The 22,271-nt window shown below is 39.7% G+C and overlaps 1 protein-coding gene across 2 annotated transcripts in view; it reads left to right on the top strand.

The window, feature by feature from the left end:
• The window catches only part of LOC133881042 (phosphatidylserine decarboxylase proenzyme 2-like), an 82,093-nt gene that overhangs the window by 473 nt on the left and 59,349 nt on the right, over window positions 1–22,271 (top strand). The window contains exons 3-5 of one of the 2 annotated variants that reach the window (XM_062320005.1): window positions 7,883–7,907; window positions 11,289–11,348; window positions 16,079–16,147. In XM_062320005.1, the coding sequence (XP_062175989.1) occupies window positions 7,883–7,907; window positions 11,289–11,348; window positions 16,079–16,147 (154 nt within the window). Of the gene's footprint in view, window positions 1–7,882; window positions 7,908–11,285; window positions 11,349–16,078; window positions 16,148–22,271 lie in introns of both variants that reach the window. The other variant, XM_062320004.1, reaches the window with a different exon arrangement.

Below are 22,271 nucleotides of genomic sequence, written 5' to 3'. Positions count from 1 at the left end.
TAGAAGACGTGTGGGGTGGCTTTGTGTGGAAGACATGCGTGGAAGTGGAATTCTTGAAGGAACGTGGCTGAAGCTAGCTAGGAGTGCAAGACAGTAGTGTACTTAGTGGTTTAAGTGTGCTGCAACTCTAGAATAGTTAGTGGGTTCATGTTTCTATGTTAGTAAGTGGGTCAGTTATGTTAGTAGTGGGTTAGTTAATTGTACGCATTTCATTAGTGGGTTAATAGCTTAATTAGTGGGTAGTTATCTTGTAGTATGGGTTTAGTGGGTAGTTGTTTATTTTAGCTTGTCTTTGTATTTAAATTCAGCTTTGATGATTAATGAAGGTAACCAGAAAATTATCAAAAGGTTCATCTCTTACCGTGTGTTTGAGTGAAAATGAGGAATTGGCTTCTCGAATTGCCAAATTATTATCTTTTATCATTATGTCATTACAAATCCCACCATCAAATATCTAGGCTCATAACAAGTGGTATCAGAGCCGCGTTCCTGCGATTGTAAATCGTGTTCCTGCGATCCCTGCGACCATAAACCGCATTCCTGCGACCCTAAACCAAATTCCTGCAACAAACCGCGTTCCTGCGACCATGGCGGAAGGTACACGACTTTCTGAGTTAGTAGATGCAATGGTGACTCTCAGGGAAGACAATGCCTTTGATGACCCTCTTGGAGCTCTCATGAATCTTAGACAAACATCAATAGTCAAGAAGTATCGATCACAGTTTGAGGTACTATTCGAGGTAATATCAATTGGAATCCTAAAACATTCTACTAGTGAATTTTGGGTTAATAAGTTCATTAGTAGACTCAATGAGGAGATCAGAAAAATCCTCACGATATTAAAGCCAATCTCACTGCAAGCCGCATTTGGTTTTACTCTATTGCATGAAGAGGAGATACTGAGAAGAAATCAATATCAAAAGGATGCTGATAGCCATCAAGAAATTGTAGAAGTGCTTGAAGAACAAATAGAAATACAAAAGGGAACAACTCGAGTTGGAGCCAGTTTTTGCAACCAATGAGCATTTAGCAGTCTGAAGTGAAGGACTTGTTGTAGAGTCCAGCGAAAATATCCCGCATATCGGAGAAAACGAGCTATTTATGGCAATGGAAGAAGAGGCTCGCATATGGGAAAAAGAGGATGAAGTTGCAAAGAAGGGAGAGAGGAAGGTGCAGCCAAGGTTTAAGCAGCATGAGACTGGGGAAAGAAAGATAAGTCGCATGCCAGGAAAAGAAGAATTCGATCCTGGAGGAAGGTTGAATGGTACCATTGCACGAAGATTGGTCCAAGAATTTCCCACATGGCAATTTCTCCTAGTAGACCTGCGGTGTCACAAGGATTCGGCATCAAGGAGGGGTTCCCATAGTGTTACCTCCACTGCTTTTGATGTCTTAAAGCTAGTTGGACAACCAAAAATAACACCTCGAGTTCTAGTTGGCCACAGTTTTGGAGGGAAAGTTGTATTAAGCATGGTTAAACAAGCTGCAAAACCTCTTGCACAACCAGTTAGAGGTTCGATCTGGTGGAAATGGAGAAGATCATCCAGCAGAACTAATATCTTTATTGAGTACATTGCCAAAGGAGGTCTCTTCAAGGAGGGATGTTCTGGATGCTCTCATTTAACAAGAATTTTCCAAAGAGGCGTGTCTGGCGCTCCTGGACAATGGGCTGGAGCTAAAGGTGAAGGGTGTCTACCCACGACTAGTGGAGCTTCTGCTTCATCCTTTGCCCACAATTCTTATACCTGCACTTCGGGTGGTGGGAAATATTGTTACGAATGATGGTGCTCAGACTCAGTTTGAGGACAAAATGCTTCCTTGTCTCTATCAACATCTTAGACAAAATCACAAAAAAGGTATCAAGACAGAAGCTTGTTGGACAACCTCAAATATCACAGTTGGGAATAGAGGTCAAAGACGTGCTGTTGTTGTGACCAATATCATTCTCCCTCTTGTACATCTTCTCCAACTTGCTGAGTTTGATATCAAGAAGGGAGCCGCATGGGCTATATCAAATGCCACTTTTGGGGGATCTCATGGGCAGATACAATTCCTGGTGAAGCAAGGTTCAACTAAGCTGCTATGTGACCTTCTTATTTGTTCAGATCCAAGGATCGTGGCAGTGTGCCTAGAAGGGCTTGAGAGCATTCTGAAGGTAGAAGGTATTCTTGCAGTGCTCGATCAGGAGAAGGAAGAGATTACAGAAGGGTGTTTGAAGGGACCAATGAAGGAAGCTTTCACTCTGGGTGATATTTCTCATCCTTCACATTTCCTCTTCTTCCTCATCTTCTCGATCTCTCTCTATCTTTTTCTTGAAACCCCAACTTTCTTCTTTAAGACTGTGAAAGAGAAAACCGAGAATGGATTTTTGGAGTGTTATATGTGTTGTACTATGCGACCACCACTTTGGGCTAGGAAAGTGGCTATTGAGCAGGACAAGCTATTAAAGGGAGGTTCAGATGAAATCCTAAGTTTGGAAGGTATTGGTTCCAGTGGTTTTGTCCATGTCAATATAACAACAACAGTTTTCTTCATTGTGATTGCTTTATGTTCCCAGGCTATGCTTTACAAACTTCTGTCGACATGGTTTATTAAGCTTTGGGTAGTTCTGTTTTGCATTGGTGGAATGGAGGGCCAGCAACCTTGCTGGATAGCCTTGTTATCATGTTGCAGACCACACACCCAAGTGGAGCAGCCTGTGATGTCTTTAGCTCTTCAACCAGTTTCCAAAGATTCAGGAGGACAATTTTCGAAGGCTTTGACTTGTTTCCAGAGAGAAGGTCCTACTATCCGAATTGGGTTGGATGCTGAGAGTGACCAAATGATAAATTCTGGGTTAGGAGAGCTGCATTTGGACATATATGTTGAGTGGATTAGGAGAGAGTATAAGGTTGATGCAACTGTACAGACAAAGGAGATGGGTGGAAAAGATGGTCAATTTGGGAAGAAGTTTGGAAGAGTTTCCGTTCTTGCGGGATACCTTTGAATGGAGCTGTGTATGTTCAACCATATTCTTAAAAATACAAGAAGAATCATGCGAGAACCACATCAAGTTACAACGGAGCAGCTTGGGCAGGTGAGTGAGAACAGCACTGGAACAAAGGTCTGGGAAGCTGTATAGACTGAACACGTGTTGAGAAGAAGAAGTAAGGTTGCTTATTTCATGTTTACTGCAGTGGGTCACGTGTCCTCTTGGTCTGATTTGGGTCACATGTGTATCCTTATCACCTTGAATATGTCAAAAGCTTATTTGTCCTTTATTACGGGTGATTTTGGAGGCTACCTAAAAAGTATAATAGCATCCTTTATTATGGGCAAGAAGAAATCGTGGGGAAATGAATGCTTTCAGAAAAAAAGTTGTCTCCTGTGAAAAATAATGATGCTGAACAAGGGACATTCCATGTCTTTGGGCCTGATATGTCTACAAAATCTGCTGGGTTTCCTCTCATCTTTAAGAAATTAAAGGATCTTGTGCTAGTTTTATTACGAGAATTACAGTACGCAGAAAAGATCCTATATGCAATGTTGGAGATATGTGGCAAATTGCGACTGCTAAGGGATTTAATTGCAAATTTTAATTTTCTGACCTTGTGGGCAAGGTCTTCTGAAGAATGGGAGTTTGCTATGAGCCTTATTATTAGGGGCGTGGTAGAAGACGTGTGGGGTGGCTTTGTGTGGAAGACATGCGTGGAAGTGGAATTCTTGAAGGAACGTGGCTGAAGCTAGCTAGGAGTGCAAGACAGTAGTGTACTTAGTGGTTTAAGTGTGCTGCAACTCTAGAATAGTTAGTGGGTCCATGTTTCTATGTTAGTAAGTGGGTCAGTTATGTTAGTAGTGGGTTAGTTAATTGTACGCATTTCATTAGTGGGTTAATAGCTTAATTAGTGGGTAGTTATCTTGTAGTATGGGTTTAGTGGGTAGTTGTTTATTTTAGCTTGTCTTTGTATTTAAATTCAGCTTTGATGATTAATAAAGGTAACAAGAAAATTATCCGAAGGTTCATCTCTTACTGTGTGTTTGAGTGAAAAGGAGGAATTGGCTCCTCGAATTGCCAAATTATTATCTTTTATTGTCTTTTATCATTATGTCATTACAAATCCCACCATCAAATATCCAGGCTCATAACAGTATATGGCTCTTGGCCATATCGTTAATGAAATAGGCTTTGACTTTCGTCTTTCTTGGACAACTACCTCATATTATGATTACCACACAATTGAAATGCTCTCTCTCTCTCTCTCTCACACACACACACACGCACACACACACACACACGGAAGCTGAGAAAAACAAAGAAAGGATTAAAGCTTGAAGAGTTGCAATTTTTACCATGAAAACCTTTTTCGTAGGGTTATAATGTACAAGCAAATACATTATTAAGGTTTAAATGCCTGTAAGTATAATTTTCCTGCAAACTTTCTATACTTGCCAATCATCAAATTTAGGGCCCCTTGTTTCTATACTTGGTTTGATTTCGGCTCTCTTTTTTAGAATTTTAGTTGACGAAGTTCATCTTAATTTAATGAAATTAATCGGCATACTTTCTACTATGGCACCTATTTTATGTTTCAATGTCTTCTTTCAATGTGTCTTTTTGCTCATTATTGTTGGTGTGTATGATATTGCAGTTTAGATTCTTCTCAGACGTTGATTTTTTATTTTTTATTTATAAGTATGTCATTTCATTAATAAAGCGCAGAGGGTTGCAAAGAGAATATACAAGCGAACCCCTAATAGGGAGGAACATAAAATAAATTCAAAAAATCTTCATTCGTAAAAACACTCAAGCTATGATGTGCCGCTATCCATATATATAACGTGTTAAGCAAAAGCTTCTGCTCATATGTTGATTTAACTAGCCTAGAGTTATAATGATTACAATACAGTGGAAGATCCTTAGATATTTGGATCAAGGTGCTTTCTAACCACTCTGTGAGTGGATACTTCTACTGAACTTGGGCCCCAAGCATAATTAAAAAAGGGAGGAAAACTACTATCCCTCACTCGTCGGCGGCAGATACAAGGACAATTACAGGGATGGAGTCTTCTTCCGGGGGTGAGTCGAGCAGTTCCCAGGTGTTTCCGGTGGTTTCTAGTCGGACTCCAGCCTCTAATCTGTTCGGTTTCCCCCCTCCTTCGGCACCGGATTTGACTTTTCCGGCGGATCCTGCTCCTTTTTCTTTTAAGTTCACTCTATTGGGGAAGCTTCAGACTCCTAAACCCCTTTCTGCCGCTCTGTCTCTCGCTGGAGCAGCTATTTTAGGAGAGAAGCTGCGTTCTCCCCTCCCTATGGTGGTTTCTAATCCTTTTCAGTGTTACTACAGGAGGCCGAAAAATCTGAGGGAAGGGCATTCTGTGAAGTGGAATGATGGGCTATTTTCTGACTCACTGGAAGCCGTGAAGATGTCAATTGGCGACGTTGTTAAGAGGGTTTCACGTGCAGAGCCGTCAGCTGAGAAGGTGGCAAAGCCTCCTGCAATGAAGAAGTCAGTGACGTCAGTGAATCAGGGCCTTTTTAGGAAGGGGTTTCTCAACCTTCCCCCAATATCAGTCCTTCTCGTGGCGCTTCAGGAGGTCAACAATGGAGTGGTGGTAGGCCCCTCTTCCCCTTCGAGTGGTTGCTTTAATGGTTTCTCTCAATCTCGGAATTGGCCAGTTGGTTTTGATCATAACGGGGAGATTGTGGTGTGGGGGGAGGATGAAGATGATTATTGGGATGGTTTGCCATTAGATTGGGAGATGGATGGAGATTTTGGGGAGGAGGCATTGGCTATTCGGGATGCCATGGAAGAGGAGTTCCAATTTTTTGCGCGTCAGAAGTCTAAAGGGAAAATGGAGCTTCTAAATTTGCATAGTTCCATTAACTATGGTGATGCGAACTATCCCTCTAGGCGTAGGAAAGGCAAGGCACACATGTTGTCGGTTTGTTGTGCCTTGAAGGGTAGTGGGTATTTCTGTTCTTAGTTGGGTTCTTTTGTAGCTTGTTTTGGTTCTTTTGTGTTCTAGGGTCTTGGTGTTGCGGGTTTTTTTTTGGGTTAGCTTTGGTTGTTCCTGTGTATACTTCCTGTGTACTTAGGGGCGCCTTACGCTTTCTTTAATAAAGTTCTTCTTACTTATCAAAAAAAAAAAGGGAGGGAACTTCTAAGTTCCTGAAATGATCCTAATGATCTGGGTTTACAAGGAAGCAATTCCCAAACCACAACATAAAACAAAGCCTTTCTTAGAGCATTCTTAGTAGCCTCACCAAATTTTACTCACCAAATTAACTAAAAATCACTTTTTTCTATTCTGGTGAGCCACTTTATTAAAATTTCCCCAGCAGCCTCACTATTTTAACTAGTCAATATTCACTATTCCATTTAAATAATAATTTTTTCATATTTATTTATTTTTTTCTCTATATAATATTTTTACAAAAAATCATTTATATCCATGAAATAAAGACATTATCGTGTGAGAGATGGGAGATGGGAGAAGAAAATGAGAGAAAAAAGGAAAAAAGTGTGCTAATCATGTGAGAGAGAAAGGTGAAACAAAATTTGGTGAGTGGATTGTTGAGTGAAAATGCCTCATCTAATTTGGTTAGTAATTTCAGTAATCAAATTTTTTTGGTTAAAATGGTGAGGCTGCTGGGAATGGTTTTTTAGGATTTTTATCAAATTAGCTCATCAAAATAGCTAAAAAACTATTTTGGTGAGGCTACTAGGAATGCTCTTAGTAAACCCCTGAACCAAACCAAATACTAGACTTGAGCAATATGCCTTCATGAAAGACCAAAAATTAACAAAATCAGCCCAAAGTCTTCTTTCTTGAACCATTGGTTTCCTGCATGAAGAAATTGCTCTTCAACCTTAACTGCATATGTTCCCCCCACATTCCACATTGGGGAAAAACTTGATTTTGAGTTTTGAAGTGAAGGTGCATAAAAATTCTTGGTTTTGAACTTGGGCTCCTATAGTGTTGAGTTGAACTTGGAGAGGACCTGATTTAACCATCTCTGTTGGACTACAACTAGCTAAGTGGTTTCTCTTGTGTACTTTCTGTGTATTGGCTTGTTGGGCTTGATATTAAGTAAGCTGGTGCTTTATCAATAGTATTTTTTCCTCGACATGTCTTACTTGATCGACATAATGAACAATGTTGTAATAATCATGGAATTATTTTTATAAGAAAGCGGCTAGAACTGTGTTTTTGGCCTTCTTGCAGATTCTTAATAGCTCATTACATGCTTTCATTTTTTTCCCTTGGATAATCTTCAAACTTCTTGTTAAGTTTGGTGTCTGTGATATTTTTGAAGAAATATTTGTTACATATTTTAATGATTTAATCATGTACATAAGCTTGGATCAAGGTGCTCTGTTACCAAACTTTTGATTGCAGATTATAAACTTCTATAATCTTGGTCTCCAAGAGAAAATAGTGAGCCCAAAGCTACAGAAGTCTCAATTTTACTGTAATTATTTGGACTTATACTAAAGGGTGTAGATTCAATCCAGAAAACTAAATAAAGCTCAGAAAGGAGAGAATATAGTGGAGTTGTTCACTGGAGAGTAAACTAAAGGGGGAGTGAGTCAAACAAGGAAGTTTTTCTTGCAAATTTTTTTCTTCTATTTTTTTTCCCTATCAGTTAGATTATTTTTTTTCATATATGAAATATTCTTCTTAACTTAGTAGTCCTCTTTAGAAGGCAGTATATTAGAGAAAATGGTCTCCACACATTATACATTACATATCAATAAAAAAGTATCTGGTATTTACCATCTTGGTGAATTTGTCAAATAATCATTTGACATAAGCTAATATTATCTTTTTTCAGTTTGAGAAACCATTTACTTTGTTTTTGACTTTTACACGTGCTGATTTTGTTTCATTGGTGGTGCAGCACAGACAGCCCCGTTTGGAAATCTGTGAGTTTATGTCCTAAACAATATCTTTATACAACAATTGCCAAAGATTTTCACTTATTGTTCTTTACATAATTATGCTATTAACTAGCACATTTAAGTGGAAATTTACTCAGTATGTCACCATGTTGCTTCTATATTTTTTTCTAAAGCAACAAACTGAGCACATTTTCTTGTAGTAATTTTCATATCTGTAACTTGACGGCTCTATATTCTTATCGCTATTTTTCTCTTCCTCTGTTTCTGGGAATGCCAGTATTAAGTTTTGACTATATAGGTAATTCGATTACCATGTTAACAAATACCTTTTTAAAACGTAGTTGAATGCATCCATTGCACAATTCTCCTTCTCTTTCTCTCAAAAAGTTTTCGTGTTTACTTTATTTGTTTTAAAATAGTCTTTGATGTTGAAGTTTAGTAGATGTATGCCAACTTTGGAGTATGTAATGGAACGTGGGCATAGGGTTTATGATGATATTGCTTTTAGAACAATAATTCCAGCAATGCAGAGGATTTTTTATTTATTTATTTTTTATTTATTATTTGTATTTACAATGTCTAATAAGCTATATATATTAGTCTTCTAGTTTATTTTCCCAGCTGTGGGAGATATTATGGTTGAGCAATTCCAGCACAGCCAGGACTGCCAAATCGTGCTGGTTACTCCCCTTTTTCAGCCCTACTAATCCCACTAATGGCTTCTGAAGTTGTCTTGCTTGTACTGATAGCTTGTGGGCTTGTCTTTGGGGCTGCTTGGACATGTTTTCCTCCTCAAAACAGTGCCAGAACTCCTTGTGCTTGCTGAAGTAGTTGCATAGGATACAAATGGGATATAAAAGGCCACCTATAATGAGTCAAATCTTATTCTACTCGAAGAGCATGTTTGTATGCATCCTTGAGGTTGAAAAAGCGATCCATCAACCATCTTAGTCTAGCAAGTCTCAAACCCGATAAATATCTGGTAGTAAGTTGCTTATGAGTTTCATTAAGTACCACCCTTAGAGTTATAAAACTTGCTCGTATACTTTGTACTTAAATATCATTCCCACAATCCTTAAAATTGTTCATACAATTCTATTATGCAATTAGTTGGAAGAAATTGCTTCTTAATGTAGCCTTCCTCAATTCCTAAGTGCGAATCTTTGGCTTCCTTTGCCGAACATGCTATCCATGTGACCTTCTTCACCATTGAAGTGTTGTCCTCTTCAACTTCATCAAAGGATCCCTTCCACTCGTTAGCCATATACTTCCATTTCTTTTTTAATGAATAACAATTTACTAAAAGAAAAGGTCGTACAAAATAGAAATTGAAAAAAACTACTAAATCAAATAGAGAATGACTAAAATAAAATAGAAAAGGACTCCAAAATATAAAATAAAACTAATGGGGCTCCAAAATGTAAAAATAAAATCCGTGGACATCTTTTACTGCCCATTCCCCAATTATCAAATTGTTCTACTTTATGAAGACTAATTTAAAAAACTGAACCAGCAGCAACTTAACCAAGATTAAAGGAAAAAAGAAAGAAAGATGTGGTTCAACTAAGACTAGCTAAAGAAGTCCGAAGAGAGGTCTCTATCTGTAACACATCAAATTAGAGGCTTGAACACCGCAACTAGCTTTTCCTCACCACCTACAAATTTTTATAGGGAAGCCTGTGATGCTACCAATCTCCTCTATACAATGGAATCTATTTCTGAAATTAAAGGGAAAAATGCAAAATCAGGCCCTGTGGTTTACCTGATTTACAATTAGTTCCCTATGGTATCAAAATGAATTCAGATGTCTCTAAGATATGCCAAAAAAATAATTTACTCCCTACAGCCATATTTTGTCCCCTGGATTAATATATTCCGATAGTGTGACATGTCAGAGCAAATAAAATTTTGCAAGTGTCTGATTTAAGTCAGTGTCACACTTACGGAATCTGTTAAGTTAGTGGACGAAATTTGACTATAGGGAGTAAATTATTTTTTTGGTATACTTTGTGATAGAACAGGTATATTACGCTGTAAAACCGTGCTCTATAGCTGAGCATTCATTGAATATTTATAGGAGAATTACAAGAGTTCAGAATAGACTATGACTCCTATACATACTGAAACTAGGACTCTTTAACTCTCATCTATTTAGCATACAATTAGACTTAGGACTCTAGCTTAGAACTAGGAGTCTGGATAAGACCGGATGAGATAGACTTCTTATCTACAAACTTCGGATAGAGTTGTGCCACACAAGACTTATACTTGGAATTAGAGTCTTGCGTTGTAGTTGCATTAATATATATATATATATATATTTTAAATACTACATGTGTACTTAGGGGAGCATTACACTTTTTTTAATAAAATTTTGCTTGCTTATAAAAAAAAAAAGGGCATATTTTTGGAATTTTGACAGGATATAATAGAAAATCCTAATGGAGGGGTGATATTGAAAAAAATTAAAAAAGGGATACACTAAATTGAGAGTTTTTGAAGTTTAAGGGGGTGATTGCAAAAGTGGCGGCAATTTAGGGGGGTTAAGTGATATTTTCCCTATTTTTTATTTTATTATTGTTTTTGGGATTTTGTTTACTGGTTCTATTGGGTTAAGTGAAATTCTCATTAGAGTTATGCTTACTTTTCTATAAATATTGGTGTAAAGCTTTCAATTCAAAGGAGAGGAATTTGTTTTGCCAAAAATTCATAGCTGTGAAGCTTTCTTTGAGATTTTTGTAATGCAATCCTTCTTTCAGGTTTGATGCCAAGAAAACCCCAAGTGTGATACTTAGGAAAATAGGTGTGGCCTTGGCTTGTCTCCTCCTTCTTCCTATTTTCCTTTCAATTTTCCAGCAATTTGTATCAAATTCCAACCAAGATTAGATATGATTTTACACCTGTTATTTCCCTAAAATCCAATCCTCAAGAACCCTAAACTATCCATTCGTTTTAACTCCCAAAACAAACCCAAAATACAAAAATACTGTTTTGGAGATAATGTTTCCATCATAAAAATAGCCATTCAAATCCCACGGTTTGTTAGTTTTTTGTTTGTTTGTTTGTTTTTTAATTTTATTTATTTTTATTTTCTCCTTACACAATTAGAAATCCATATTGTCCAAAAAATTTCAGTATTTCCTACCAAATATCCTAGCCCTAATCAATTCTAAATCCCAAAACAAGTTGCTGTCCAGAAATTCTAACATCAAAGTTGGTATCACGGCCTTTTTCCTACATCACTCTCTCTTTATCTCTTTGTCATGCATACATACATACACGCATGTGCAGGCACATCGTCACACTGTTGATGCTCTTTTTTCTTTATTTGTAAATTGTTCTTACTATGATCAAACTGCATGTTGTAAGTTAACCTTCCTGCATAACTTTATCTTTCTTCAGCAGGAAAAGAAACTTCTTTTGGAAAAAAATGGGCCTCATGTTGCAAGGATTTCTGTGTTTGAGGTATGCGATAAGTTTTCTTTAATCTTGAGATATGCCTTGTTATTGCAGTGTTATGCATTACCTTGAGGTAAGCGAGAGCTTTTGTTGATGAAGAGTTCTGATTTATAAACTCAAGCCTGTAAACAACAAAAGAAGAAAAAATTATTGATGCAGTTATGTGTACTAATTACAATAATGGAAGAAGTTTGGTGCCTTATGAAACGAGGTTGGGAGAGATAGGTGTCTTTATCTGGACAAGGATGAATGGTGTTTGAAAGTATTTGTAAAATTTGGATGCATTATTTTTTTTTTTTGATAAGTAAGAGAAATATCATTAAAAAGCGCAAAGCGCAAAGCGCAATCAAGTACACAAGAAAGGCATCTAAGAGAAAGTAGAAAACAATACAAGGAAATCATTAAAATTAAATGTTAAAGGTGCGAGGAACGCAGCCGACCAAGAGTACAAAGAATGAAAGAAAAAAGGAGATGAGATCCTCAATGGTTTTTTCTTTGTCCTCAAACTGCCTATCATTGCGTTCCCTCCATAAGCACCACATAAGGCAACAAGGGACCATCTTCCACACGACAGCACTCCGGGAGCGACCACCCGTCCACCAGCAAGCGAATAAATCTACCACCCGAAGAGGCATAACCCAAGACAGACTGAAGCGACTAAAGATGGCGATCCATAGAGCGCGTGCTACCTCACAATGGAGAAGAAGGTGATCCACTGACTCCCCATTCATTTTTCACATGCAGCATCTATCAATCACTATGACCCGCTTCTTCCTGAGATTGTCCAAAGTAAGGATCTTCCCATGCGCTGCCGTCCAAGCAAAGAAAGCCACTTTCAAAGGAACCTTGGTCCGCCAGATACTTTTCCAAGGAAAATGAATAGCCTTTTTGCAAGCAAGAGCCTTATAAAAAGATCTAAGATCAAATTTCCCTTTGTGAGAAGGAGACCACCATAGCTTATCCTCCCCATCATAATTCACTCTGGATGAGTACAACAAAGAGAAAAATGAGGCCAAAACATCCACCTCCTAGGTGTGGGCCGCTCGGAAAAAGCTAACATCCCACTGATAAGACCCACTCACCACAACCAAATGGTCTGCTACAAGAGCATCCTTGTCACGTGCAATGTCATACAAAACTGGGAAAGCTTCCTTAAGAGGCACCTCACCACATCACACATCATCCCAAAAACGGATCCTAGATCCATTTCCCAACATGAGTCTGGTATGGTTGCAAAACGAACTCCATCCCTTCCTAATATTCTTCCAAAGCCCCACTCCGTGAGACCCAGGGGGATCTAAAGAACACCAACCATCCCGAGTAGATCCATACTTTGCATCCACAACAGATTTCCACCAAGCCTCTCTTTCATGGACATAGCGCCACAGCCACTTCCCTAAAAGAGCCTTATTGGAAAGCCTCAAATTCCTGATGCCCAAACCACCACTTGAAATAGGGGAACAAACCTTGGACCAATTAACCAGATGAAATTTAAATTCTTCACCTATGCCACCCCACAAGAAATCTTGATACAACTTCTCTATACGACTAGCAACACTGGAAGGAATAGGGAGTAGAGATAGAAAGTACGTAGGAAGATTAGAGAGAGTGCTTTTTATCAGGGTTACTCTGCCACCCTTCGACAAATACAACCGCTTCTAGCTAGCCAGTCGTCTCTCGATCTTCCCAACTACCTCATCCCAGCAAGTCTTAGCCTTAAAAGGAGCCCCCAATGGAAGACCAAGATACTTTAAAGGAAGAGAAGAGACTCCACAGCCCAAAATGCCAGCAAGATCATCCATATTATCCACAATACCCATAGGAACCAAAACTGACTTATCCAAATTAATTTTCAAACCTGAAACAGCTTCAAAGGACAGTAATAACATACGAAGATAGAGAAGATGATCAGGACTAGCCCCGCAGAAAACTAATGTATCGTTTGCGAATAAAAGGTGAGAAACATTAATCACTCCATTGCTTCTAGAGCCCACAGAGAAGCCAGAGAGAAAGCCCCTTTGAACAGAAATAGAGAACAGCTTACTGAAAGCCTCCATCACAATGACGAACAAAAGAGGCGACAGAGGATCACCTTGTCTGATACCACGAGAGCTGCTAAAAAAACCAGAAGGGTTGCCGTTCACCAAAACCGAGAAACGCACCGATGAAATACAATGCGCTATCCAAGAACACCATCTCTCCCCGAAGCCACATCTTCTCAACATATACAATAAGAAATCCCAGTTAACATGATCATAAGCCTTCTCAATATCCAGTTTACAGAGTAACCCAGGCTCACCTGATTTGATGCGGCTATCCAAACACTCATTCGCTATAAGAAGAGAATCAAGAATTTGCCTTCCTTTCACAAAAGCATTTTGGGGATTCGAAATAATCTTCGCCACCACCCTTTTGAGTCTATTAGCAAGAACTTTCGCAATGATCTTGTAGACACCACTTACAAGACTAATAGGCCGAAAATCTTTAAGATCCATAGCCCCAAACTTCTTCGGAATTAAGGCTAAAAAAGTGGCATTAATGCTTTTGACAAACTTGCTATGAGTGTGGAAGTCCTGGAATACCCCCATGAGATCAGTCTTGATCACCTCCCAACAATCTTGGAAGAACGCAAGAGTGAACCCATCAGGACCTGGAGCCTTATCACGATTCAAACCTTTAACCACCTCTAAGACCTCCCTCTCCTCAAAATGAAGTTCTAAGGAAGAGGCTTCACCCGCATCCAAATTGTCAAAAACAAGGTTATCCAATCTAGGCCTCCAACTGAAAGGTTCTGCAAAAAGAGATTTTTAAAATAGAGCAACATGATCCCTAATAACCTGCTGATCAGAAGAGATAGAACCATTGATAGGGAGTAACTCAATGGAATTGGATCTCCTATTTGAATTGGCTACTCGATGAAAGAATTTGGTGCATTTATCACCCTCTTTAAGCCAAAGAGCCCTAGACTTATGTCTCCAGCTAATCTCCTTCTGTAAATAGAATTCTCCAAATCTCTGATGACCCCACTTTTCCTCGCCTTTTCTTCAGGAGTTAAACCCCGTTGTTCCTCCAAACTATCAAGAGCACACAATTCTTCCATATGCATTTTCTTACGGAATTCCACATTACCCAACTCCTGATCGTTCCATCTTTTGAGATCAATCTTCAAGGCCTTAAGCTTTTGAGAAAAGATGAAGCTGGGCGAGCCTTGAAAGCGATAGAACTCCCACCACAAACGCACCCTATCCACAAACCCTTCAGCCTTTAGCCACATATTCTCGAACTTGAACGGTCTGGGACCCCAATGAACACCACCACAATCAAGAAGAATAGGAAAATGATCAGAACACAGTCTTGGAAGCCTTTTCTGAAGAGAACCTGGAAACTTGACTTCCCAATCTGGAGAAACAAGAAATCTATCAAGGCGAGACCAAGAGGGAATCTCCTGATTATTAGACCACGTAAAATGCCCTCCTACAAGAGGAAGGTCCATAAGATCCTGCTCAAAGATAAAGTCCGAAAACTCCATCATAGCCGTATTAAGACGAACGTCTCTAGATCTTTCAGCAGGAAAGCGATGACATTTAAATCACCCCCGATGCACCAAGGTAGCTCCCACCAAGAAGAAAGGCCAGCCAACTCATTCCAGAGAGAACTTCTAAGAGAGTCAAAGTTAGGACCGTAGACTCCAGCAAAAGCCCAAGAGAAATTATCAGCAACGCTTCTGAAAGAGCATGCAACAACAAACTCACCCACATACACTTCAATCTTCTCTACAATCCTTCTATCCCACATAATCAAAATACCACCAGAGGCCCCGCGAGAAGCTAAATAGCACCAATCAACAAAGTGAGAACCCCACAGACTTCTCACTAAACTATTAGACACAAAATCCAGTTTAGTTTCTTGCAAGCAAATAATGTCAGCCTTCCATTGCCTTAATAAATTTCTGACTTTCAACCGCTTGTCACCCTCATTTAACCCTCTAACATTCTAAGAGAGGATTTTAGGCTTCATAAAAACCACCATAAGCCCTGCCTTTGCACCTACCACGTGAGGTGCTGCCACTATGTACGTCATAATTAACAGAACAAGCTAATCTGTTTAATTCCCTCGTACCTTTGATGCTCAAGCTTGAGCTAGGACCCGCTGCCTTCTTATCATCACTGACGATGATAGCCTCGAACACAGTCGAACCCTTGTACAAAAAATGGGTATTACCATGTGCCATCTTAGAAAAGGCAAAAACCCAAGTAGCTTTGTTGTTACATAGATTGCTGCAGTTATGCTAAGTACAGTTGCACAATATAGCAACACAGTGCTCACATTTGTGGTTTGACCTTTTTAATTCATATTTTATAGGGTTAGCCTGTTTCGTCTTTGATCTGAATTTTATTTTGTTATTATAACTTTTTAAAAATTCTTCATTTCCTTTGTCTGAGGCAGGGTTAGCTATTTAAACACTTAGTTTTCTGTCTAAGCAGCATGGACATTTTGCAAAAGATTTTTTTTTTGTACTGGACATGTGTTGATCACTTCTCTTGCTCACATTGGGTACATGAGATGTAGATGTTCCTATAGTTTATGAGTATAATTGTATGCTGCGTGGTGTTGATGCTTCAGTGTTTCCGGTGATATAGTTTTTTTTTTTTTTTTTTTGAATTTTGCAGAAGTTTTGGTATTATGTTTGTATAGTTTGATTTATCTTATTAATTTTCTTTTCCAATTTTATGCAGACCAATAGATTGTCCCGCAACAATCTCATTGGATATTGTGAGATTGATCTCCTTGAATTTATTATAGGGGTAAGTAACCTTCATCATTATATTAATTTTCATATTGATTAGTTTACAATAATTTATTTCAAAAAACTTTGAATCAATTTTTTTTTTTTTTACCAATTTCTTATAATTTCTTGATATGTGTACTTTTTCTTAATTGGGTGTTTATCGTGTATACTTCTTGTGTACTTGGCTTGTGCTCCTCTGCGCTTCTTTATGAGATTGGCTTATTTATATATAAATTTTTTTTGATGAAATACCCATTCGTTCCCCTTATATATCATGTGCATGTGACTGAGTTCTGCAAAGATTAATGAAATGACAGAATATGAAGGAGAATTTATGTAGAAAACCTATAGGAAATTTCATGTTTCATGTTTAAGTGGGGGGAAACATGTAGATTTGCATCTAAGTATCTTGGAAATGTTATATGGAGTGCATATGCCAACTTTGATTCTCCTAACAGGTAGTTTGAAATGTTTGGAAAAGTTGTTGATTCACAATCAAGTGTTAGAGGGATAATTTAAATCAAATGTTAAAGCAGATGGCAAAATCATGTGCTCAAACATTTGTAGACCTCTATTGCTAGGTGTTATTTAACAGCTATATAATTTATGAAATCAGAATGTCCAGAGTTTTTGGGCGGCTAGAGAAGCTATTTGTGGGAATTAAGGTTTTAGTTGTTTGTTGTCAAACAGATTTATTGAGGTTTTGATACGCAGATATATCAATGCAAAAACTGTCGTCACTTTTTGAAAAGTAGTTCATGCTCTAGAAGTTAATAAAGTATGACATGTTTTCCTTTTCTTTTGTTTGAGATTAGCAATTATCAAGAGAGACTGATACACAATCAAAGATTTATGATATTGTAAAAAAGAGCACATTTACAATAGGTTGCTCGATATAAAAAGCGTAAGCTTTTTTGGCTACCATATATTTTTCATTTTTTTCTTTTATAATTAATAAAGGTTTTATTAAAACAACTCTTCCACAAACGCTCTCTTCTCTCTCCTCTCCCCAGTGGTGGCGCGTGTAGGCGCGTCCCATTAGTCTTCAGCCTCAGATATCTCCCTTCCTCCTTTCTTTCTCCCTGACTTGTCTAGGAGTACCAAGTAAAGAGTGGTTCTGCACTCCTTAAAGTTTGTTCGATCTAATCAGCTTGCGTCTCTTGGTTTCCAGTCATGTGAACGCCGAGTGGCTGCTGCGAACCCCCTCGGGGGTTGTCCTGTGCGGTTGGGTATGGAGAACGGATTCTTTGTGCAAGCGAAAGCTTTTACCTTCTCTGTGGTGAAAGGGTTTGTTGAGTTGAGGGTGGTGGAAAAGAGGAATGGGTTCTCGGGGTGGGTTCTGTTGGGCGAGCGTTGCGTAGCTTGGTTGTTGTTGATAGTGGAAGAGGTGCTGCGAGATTGTGGTTCCTAGTTGCTCGTGAAATCTTTCAGGGAGGGTTCGAAGGTGACCATCGTTTGGTTAGGTGGTAGTAGCTCCGGCTGGTTCTTGGAGGTGGCGGTTTACGATGTGGGTGGCCAGAGAGGAATGGTAATGTTCCCTGAAGGCTGTGACAGGCGAGGGTGGGGTCGTGTTTCTGGGGAGTTGAGCAAAGTGTTGGTTTTTTTTGGTTCCACGATGGTGTCGTCATCTTCGAGTGGCGCTCCGGCCGAGAAGATATTGGGAAAGGCAGCGGGCGTTTTGTCGTTCGCTGAGGTGGTACGCTCGCCGGCTCTTGTCGTAGTTGACGGGACTCAGGTTCAGTTGGTGCTTGTGGTCTAGTGGGAGATGGAGAAGCTTATTCCGATGGGTCAGGAGCAGGAGATGATTCGGCAGGCGGTGGACTGCTACGCAATGGAGTGTTTTTCTTCTAATCCTCTGGGTAAAGACCCTCTTGTTGGTGGCTCCAAGATTCGAGGTTCCTATGGGTGCAGTCTGGCGTGTTCCATGCAACGGGCTGCAGTGGGTGAAGGTGATTCTTCAGAGGGTTTCGTGTTCAGAAGAGGCAGTTTGGCATGCTCGAAGAAATGTGATGGTGACGCCTCAGAGGAGTTTGGGGTTCTCAGGAAGCTTGTTGGTCTTTTTGAAGCCTGGCTTGGTTGGGCTTGTAAGCATAGGCTTTTTTTGGGCTTGCACTCCTCTGTTGGGCTGAAGTGGAGAATGGGTAGATTTGGGTTGGGTCGGTTGCTTAAGAGTGGTTATGGGTTGGGCTGGAGGCGTTTTAGGGATAGGTCTAGTAGAGTGGGCTGTAGGTCTAAGAAGTCTTCCTTGTCGGGTTTTGATCAGGTACGGGGCTCCAACGCTTCTTCTGTAGGTTTGAGAGCGAGTCCAGGTTCGACCTTGGGCCCAGTGGCTTCAGCGGGCGCCGTTGCTTCAGGCTGTTCATCAGGTGAGTGCTCGATGTCTGCTGTGCACTCTCCTTCTTCTTTGAAGGTCTCATCTCCGACGGCTTTTGTGGAGGTGTTTACCGCTGCTCCAGAGCAATCAGCCGTGGGTTGCATCCCGACGCTTTCTGCAGTTGAGCTGTCTTCGGCATCCTTGGTGAGATCTGCTTTGGGTGAGGGTCCTTTGTTGCCGTCTTCATCTGAGACTTACTGCGATTTGCTGGCTCCTTCTCCGACTCTAGATGGGTTTGGTCCTGCCTTCGGTGTTTGCTTATCAGAAGCGACAGCAGTTGGTGAAAGGCTGCGTTTTTCTCTCCCTGTGATGTCGGAGTCTGGAGCGCCTATTTACCCGTAGGAATCCAAGGCCGTGATTAAATACTCTCGGAAGAATAAGGTTAGCAAATTGGATAAGCATATGCTTGAGGAGGCTCTTGAGACTTTCGGTGTTCCCAAAGCTTTTTCCTTGCTGTCATTTGGGGTTGCTACCAAGCCCTTGTTAGAACCATTAAAGGACGGGATAGTGTCTACACCTGCTCAAGACGAGGGTTTTCAGCCTTTTCTTTGGCGTGGCTTTCTTCTCCCAAGGGGCACGGTCCCTTCTCCTTCAGAAGTGGATGTGTCTCCCGGGGTAGCCTTTGTTGATGTTTCTTCGGGGGGAGGTGGTCTTAAAGAGCTTGGTGGTCCTCTTAGGGCAGCAATTGATCTTAGCCTCTATTTTCAAACTTTGGGGGTCTCACACGAGGGGAGTGAGAAGGGCTTCTAGACTTCATGGCTCTATTTGATGCGGAGCATCGTCTAGAGGCTCCAGTCTCCCCTCCTAAATTTAAAGGGTGTCGTGAAGTGAAGAACCTAGAGTGCACAATTAATTACGATGCTAGGGATTTTGGTTCTAGCCGGGGCAAGGCAAAAAGGCTTCTAATGTGATGTTTTAGTCTCTGGGTTTTGTGGGCTGGTTTTGTAGGGGTTTTTGGGTTTTCTCCTGTATTTGGGTTTTTCGGGTGTTTTTCCTCCCTCCCCTCTCTCTCTCTCTCTCTCTCTCCTATTTTGGTTTCCTCTTTGTATACTTCCTGTATGCTTAGGGGCGCCTTTTACGCTTTTTATAAAATTCTCTACTTATCAAATAAAAAAAGTGTAAGGCGCCCCCTAAGTACACATGAACTATCAAAGCAACCTACAACAAGAAAGAAAACCCAACAACTCTCAAAAACCCAAACCCTCTAACCAAAATCATCGGAAGACCCCAACCTTACACCATGTGTGCCTTGCCTTTCCTACGCCTCAAAGCTTCCATATATTATTCATTTAGAAGTACAAAACCGCTATTTTCAGTTTGTAACCTGTAATTTTAATATTTTATGACAATAACATAGTGAAGAGATGAGATTGTTGTTGAGGCATTCAGGAACCCTAATAGTTACAGTGGACAAGGATGATTAAGACAAAAAGAAGAGCCTTGCCCAAACAAAGCAAAGGAAAAATAGCATTTAAGTATATTCTTTTACAAAGAGAAGTCTAGCATTTTCTCTTTCTAGTTTTGGAAAGTTAAGATTTCTTTGAGGTGGAATGCGTTGACCCTAGAGAAATAAAAGATCATACGTGAATGTTGATGCAAGTCAGCAACCCTAAATTCCCACTTGCTGAAGTGAGTTGTCAATTGGTTCAGTTGCAATATTAAGTTGATGCGCTTGAAAATATTATTTTTTAGTCCAAATAAGAAGGTTACATAAGAGGAAGGCCCTTTAATTCGAAGATTAGGGTTCCCTACACTATTTACGTGGACCAAAAGACTTAAGATATTAGGGCGATGTGTTTAAGAAGAATACTTCAGAAATTAGGCATGATTTGTGGTGGAGATAACACAAGAAAATTGAGATTTGGATGTGGCTCAAAAATTCAATCGAAAGTAGAAGAAAGAATTAAGAAAACTTGGAGTCTCATGAAGGGCTTATAGAAGAATTTTAATGCGGTCTCACCATTAAAAGAGAGCAAAATATTGTGTACTATTATTAATCCAATTGTCTCTCTAAATGTTTACAAGGCTGCAAGACTTACATCAAAGTAAAATCGTAATATGAACGGAAAACATTAAACCTCATACTAGAAAAAGGAAAAAAACTTTAATAACCAACCAAAACTTAAACTAAACCTAAGTAATTATGTGAAGTAATTGGGCCTCCCTCTCCCTGTAGGTGCTCCTTTCAAGGCTAAATTTATTTGAGATACAACTATTGATGAAATGGAGAGAAGATTAGCGTGGTGGAAAATACTCTATTTATCCAAGGGTGGTCGGTTAACGTTGATTAAGAGTACACTTTCCAACTTGCCTACATATTTCCTTTCTTTCTTCCCTATCGCAATTGGTGTTGCTAATTGGACTTGGATACAAGTCTAAGTTCCATCCTGTTAATTGGAAGAAGGTTTGTACTCCCCTTAATCTTGAAGATTTGGGGATTAGGAGTTTGCTCACTTTCAGGCATTTTGGGTAGTGGTAATAGAGGCATGCTATGGAGAGAGATGCTTTTTGGCGACAAGTCATGGATAAAACATATGGTAGTGTGATTGATACAATCAAATAATAAAAAGAACAAAGAAAAAGGATATGGGCTACATCAAGAGAGCCGTGACCTCCGAGATACTAACAAAGGTTCTAGGTTTTCATAATATTCAGCCTGACATTTTATTTATTAGGGTTACACTTATATAGAAGATAGCTAGGTCATAAGACATAAACATTTGGTCTAGCCGTCATTACATCATGCAGGAAAATTAACTAGGAAGGAAACAAACTAGTGGAAATACATTCCTTATTAGCTAAAACATATAGGGGAATAATATATGTAGATTCTACTCCTTATTCACTGCTGTCTTGGGGATTCGGTACTACTACGTGTGCTGCCACGTAAGCCCTAAAATTCTGAACGTATCATCCTTCTCCTCTAACCTCTTCCTTGTCCCCAAGGAAGAATTATGGAAATTGAGCCTTGATCATGTCTTCCTCGAGTGATATCAAGCCCAGATGAGATGGATTTCCAAGCATCATCTTTGCAACCAAGTATCGAGCTATCAACCAGGTTTGGAATTTACGAGTCTGCTTCCCAATGTATCGACCAAGCTTTCTGTCATAATATTCAGGCCAGTTGTCTTTTAGCAACCTGGTTTTAGCAAGTTCAATGGCATGTCTTGCAATCTGGGGCCGTCCGGTCTTGATACATGCGGCAATGAGGGGCCATAAAAGCACAGTTATGAATTCCAATCCAGCGATAAAATCCCGAACACAAGGATCCGTGTTTTCTTTTTTTCTCTTCCTGAACCAAGCAAAAATCACATCCTACTCTTCCAACCTTTGCTCCATCCATTCTTCCTTCTCCTTCACATTTTGTTTTAGCACACCCTTGATGTTTTCAGCCCCTTCTGGATAGAGAGACATGAACTCTCTTGGCCTGGCAGACCCATCCTTCAGCTTCTTTGGTTTTGGCTCAAGCTGGTTGCTAGGTAGAAAACTGTCGACGACAACCTGCATTGGACTAGCCGCTACAAGAAGTCCAACAAAAACAACATCCACGCGAGCTTGGTAGAGCAACCCTTCCATGGCTGCCTTCATCTCAACCGACTCTTTCTCCCATCTGATGAGTAGTATTAGAATTATATGATAAGTCTCCTTGCAGGAGCAACATGTCGTAGTTCGACTTTGCTATGTGTTGGAGGGTTGAGTTGGTCCACCCAGTCTGTCCAAGATCGCCTACTACAACAAATTTGATTGTGAACTTAGCTGGCGGGGT

The sequence above is a fragment of the Alnus glutinosa genome, chromosome 11, assembly GCF_958979055.1.
Source record: "Alnus glutinosa chromosome 11, dhAlnGlut1.1, whole genome shotgun sequence".
NCBI classification, from domain to species: domain Eukaryota; kingdom Viridiplantae; phylum Streptophyta; class Magnoliopsida; order Fagales; family Betulaceae; genus Alnus; species Alnus glutinosa.
The sequence above is the reverse complement of the archived record's forward strand: the minus strand, read 5'-3'. Positions and strand labels throughout refer to the sequence as shown.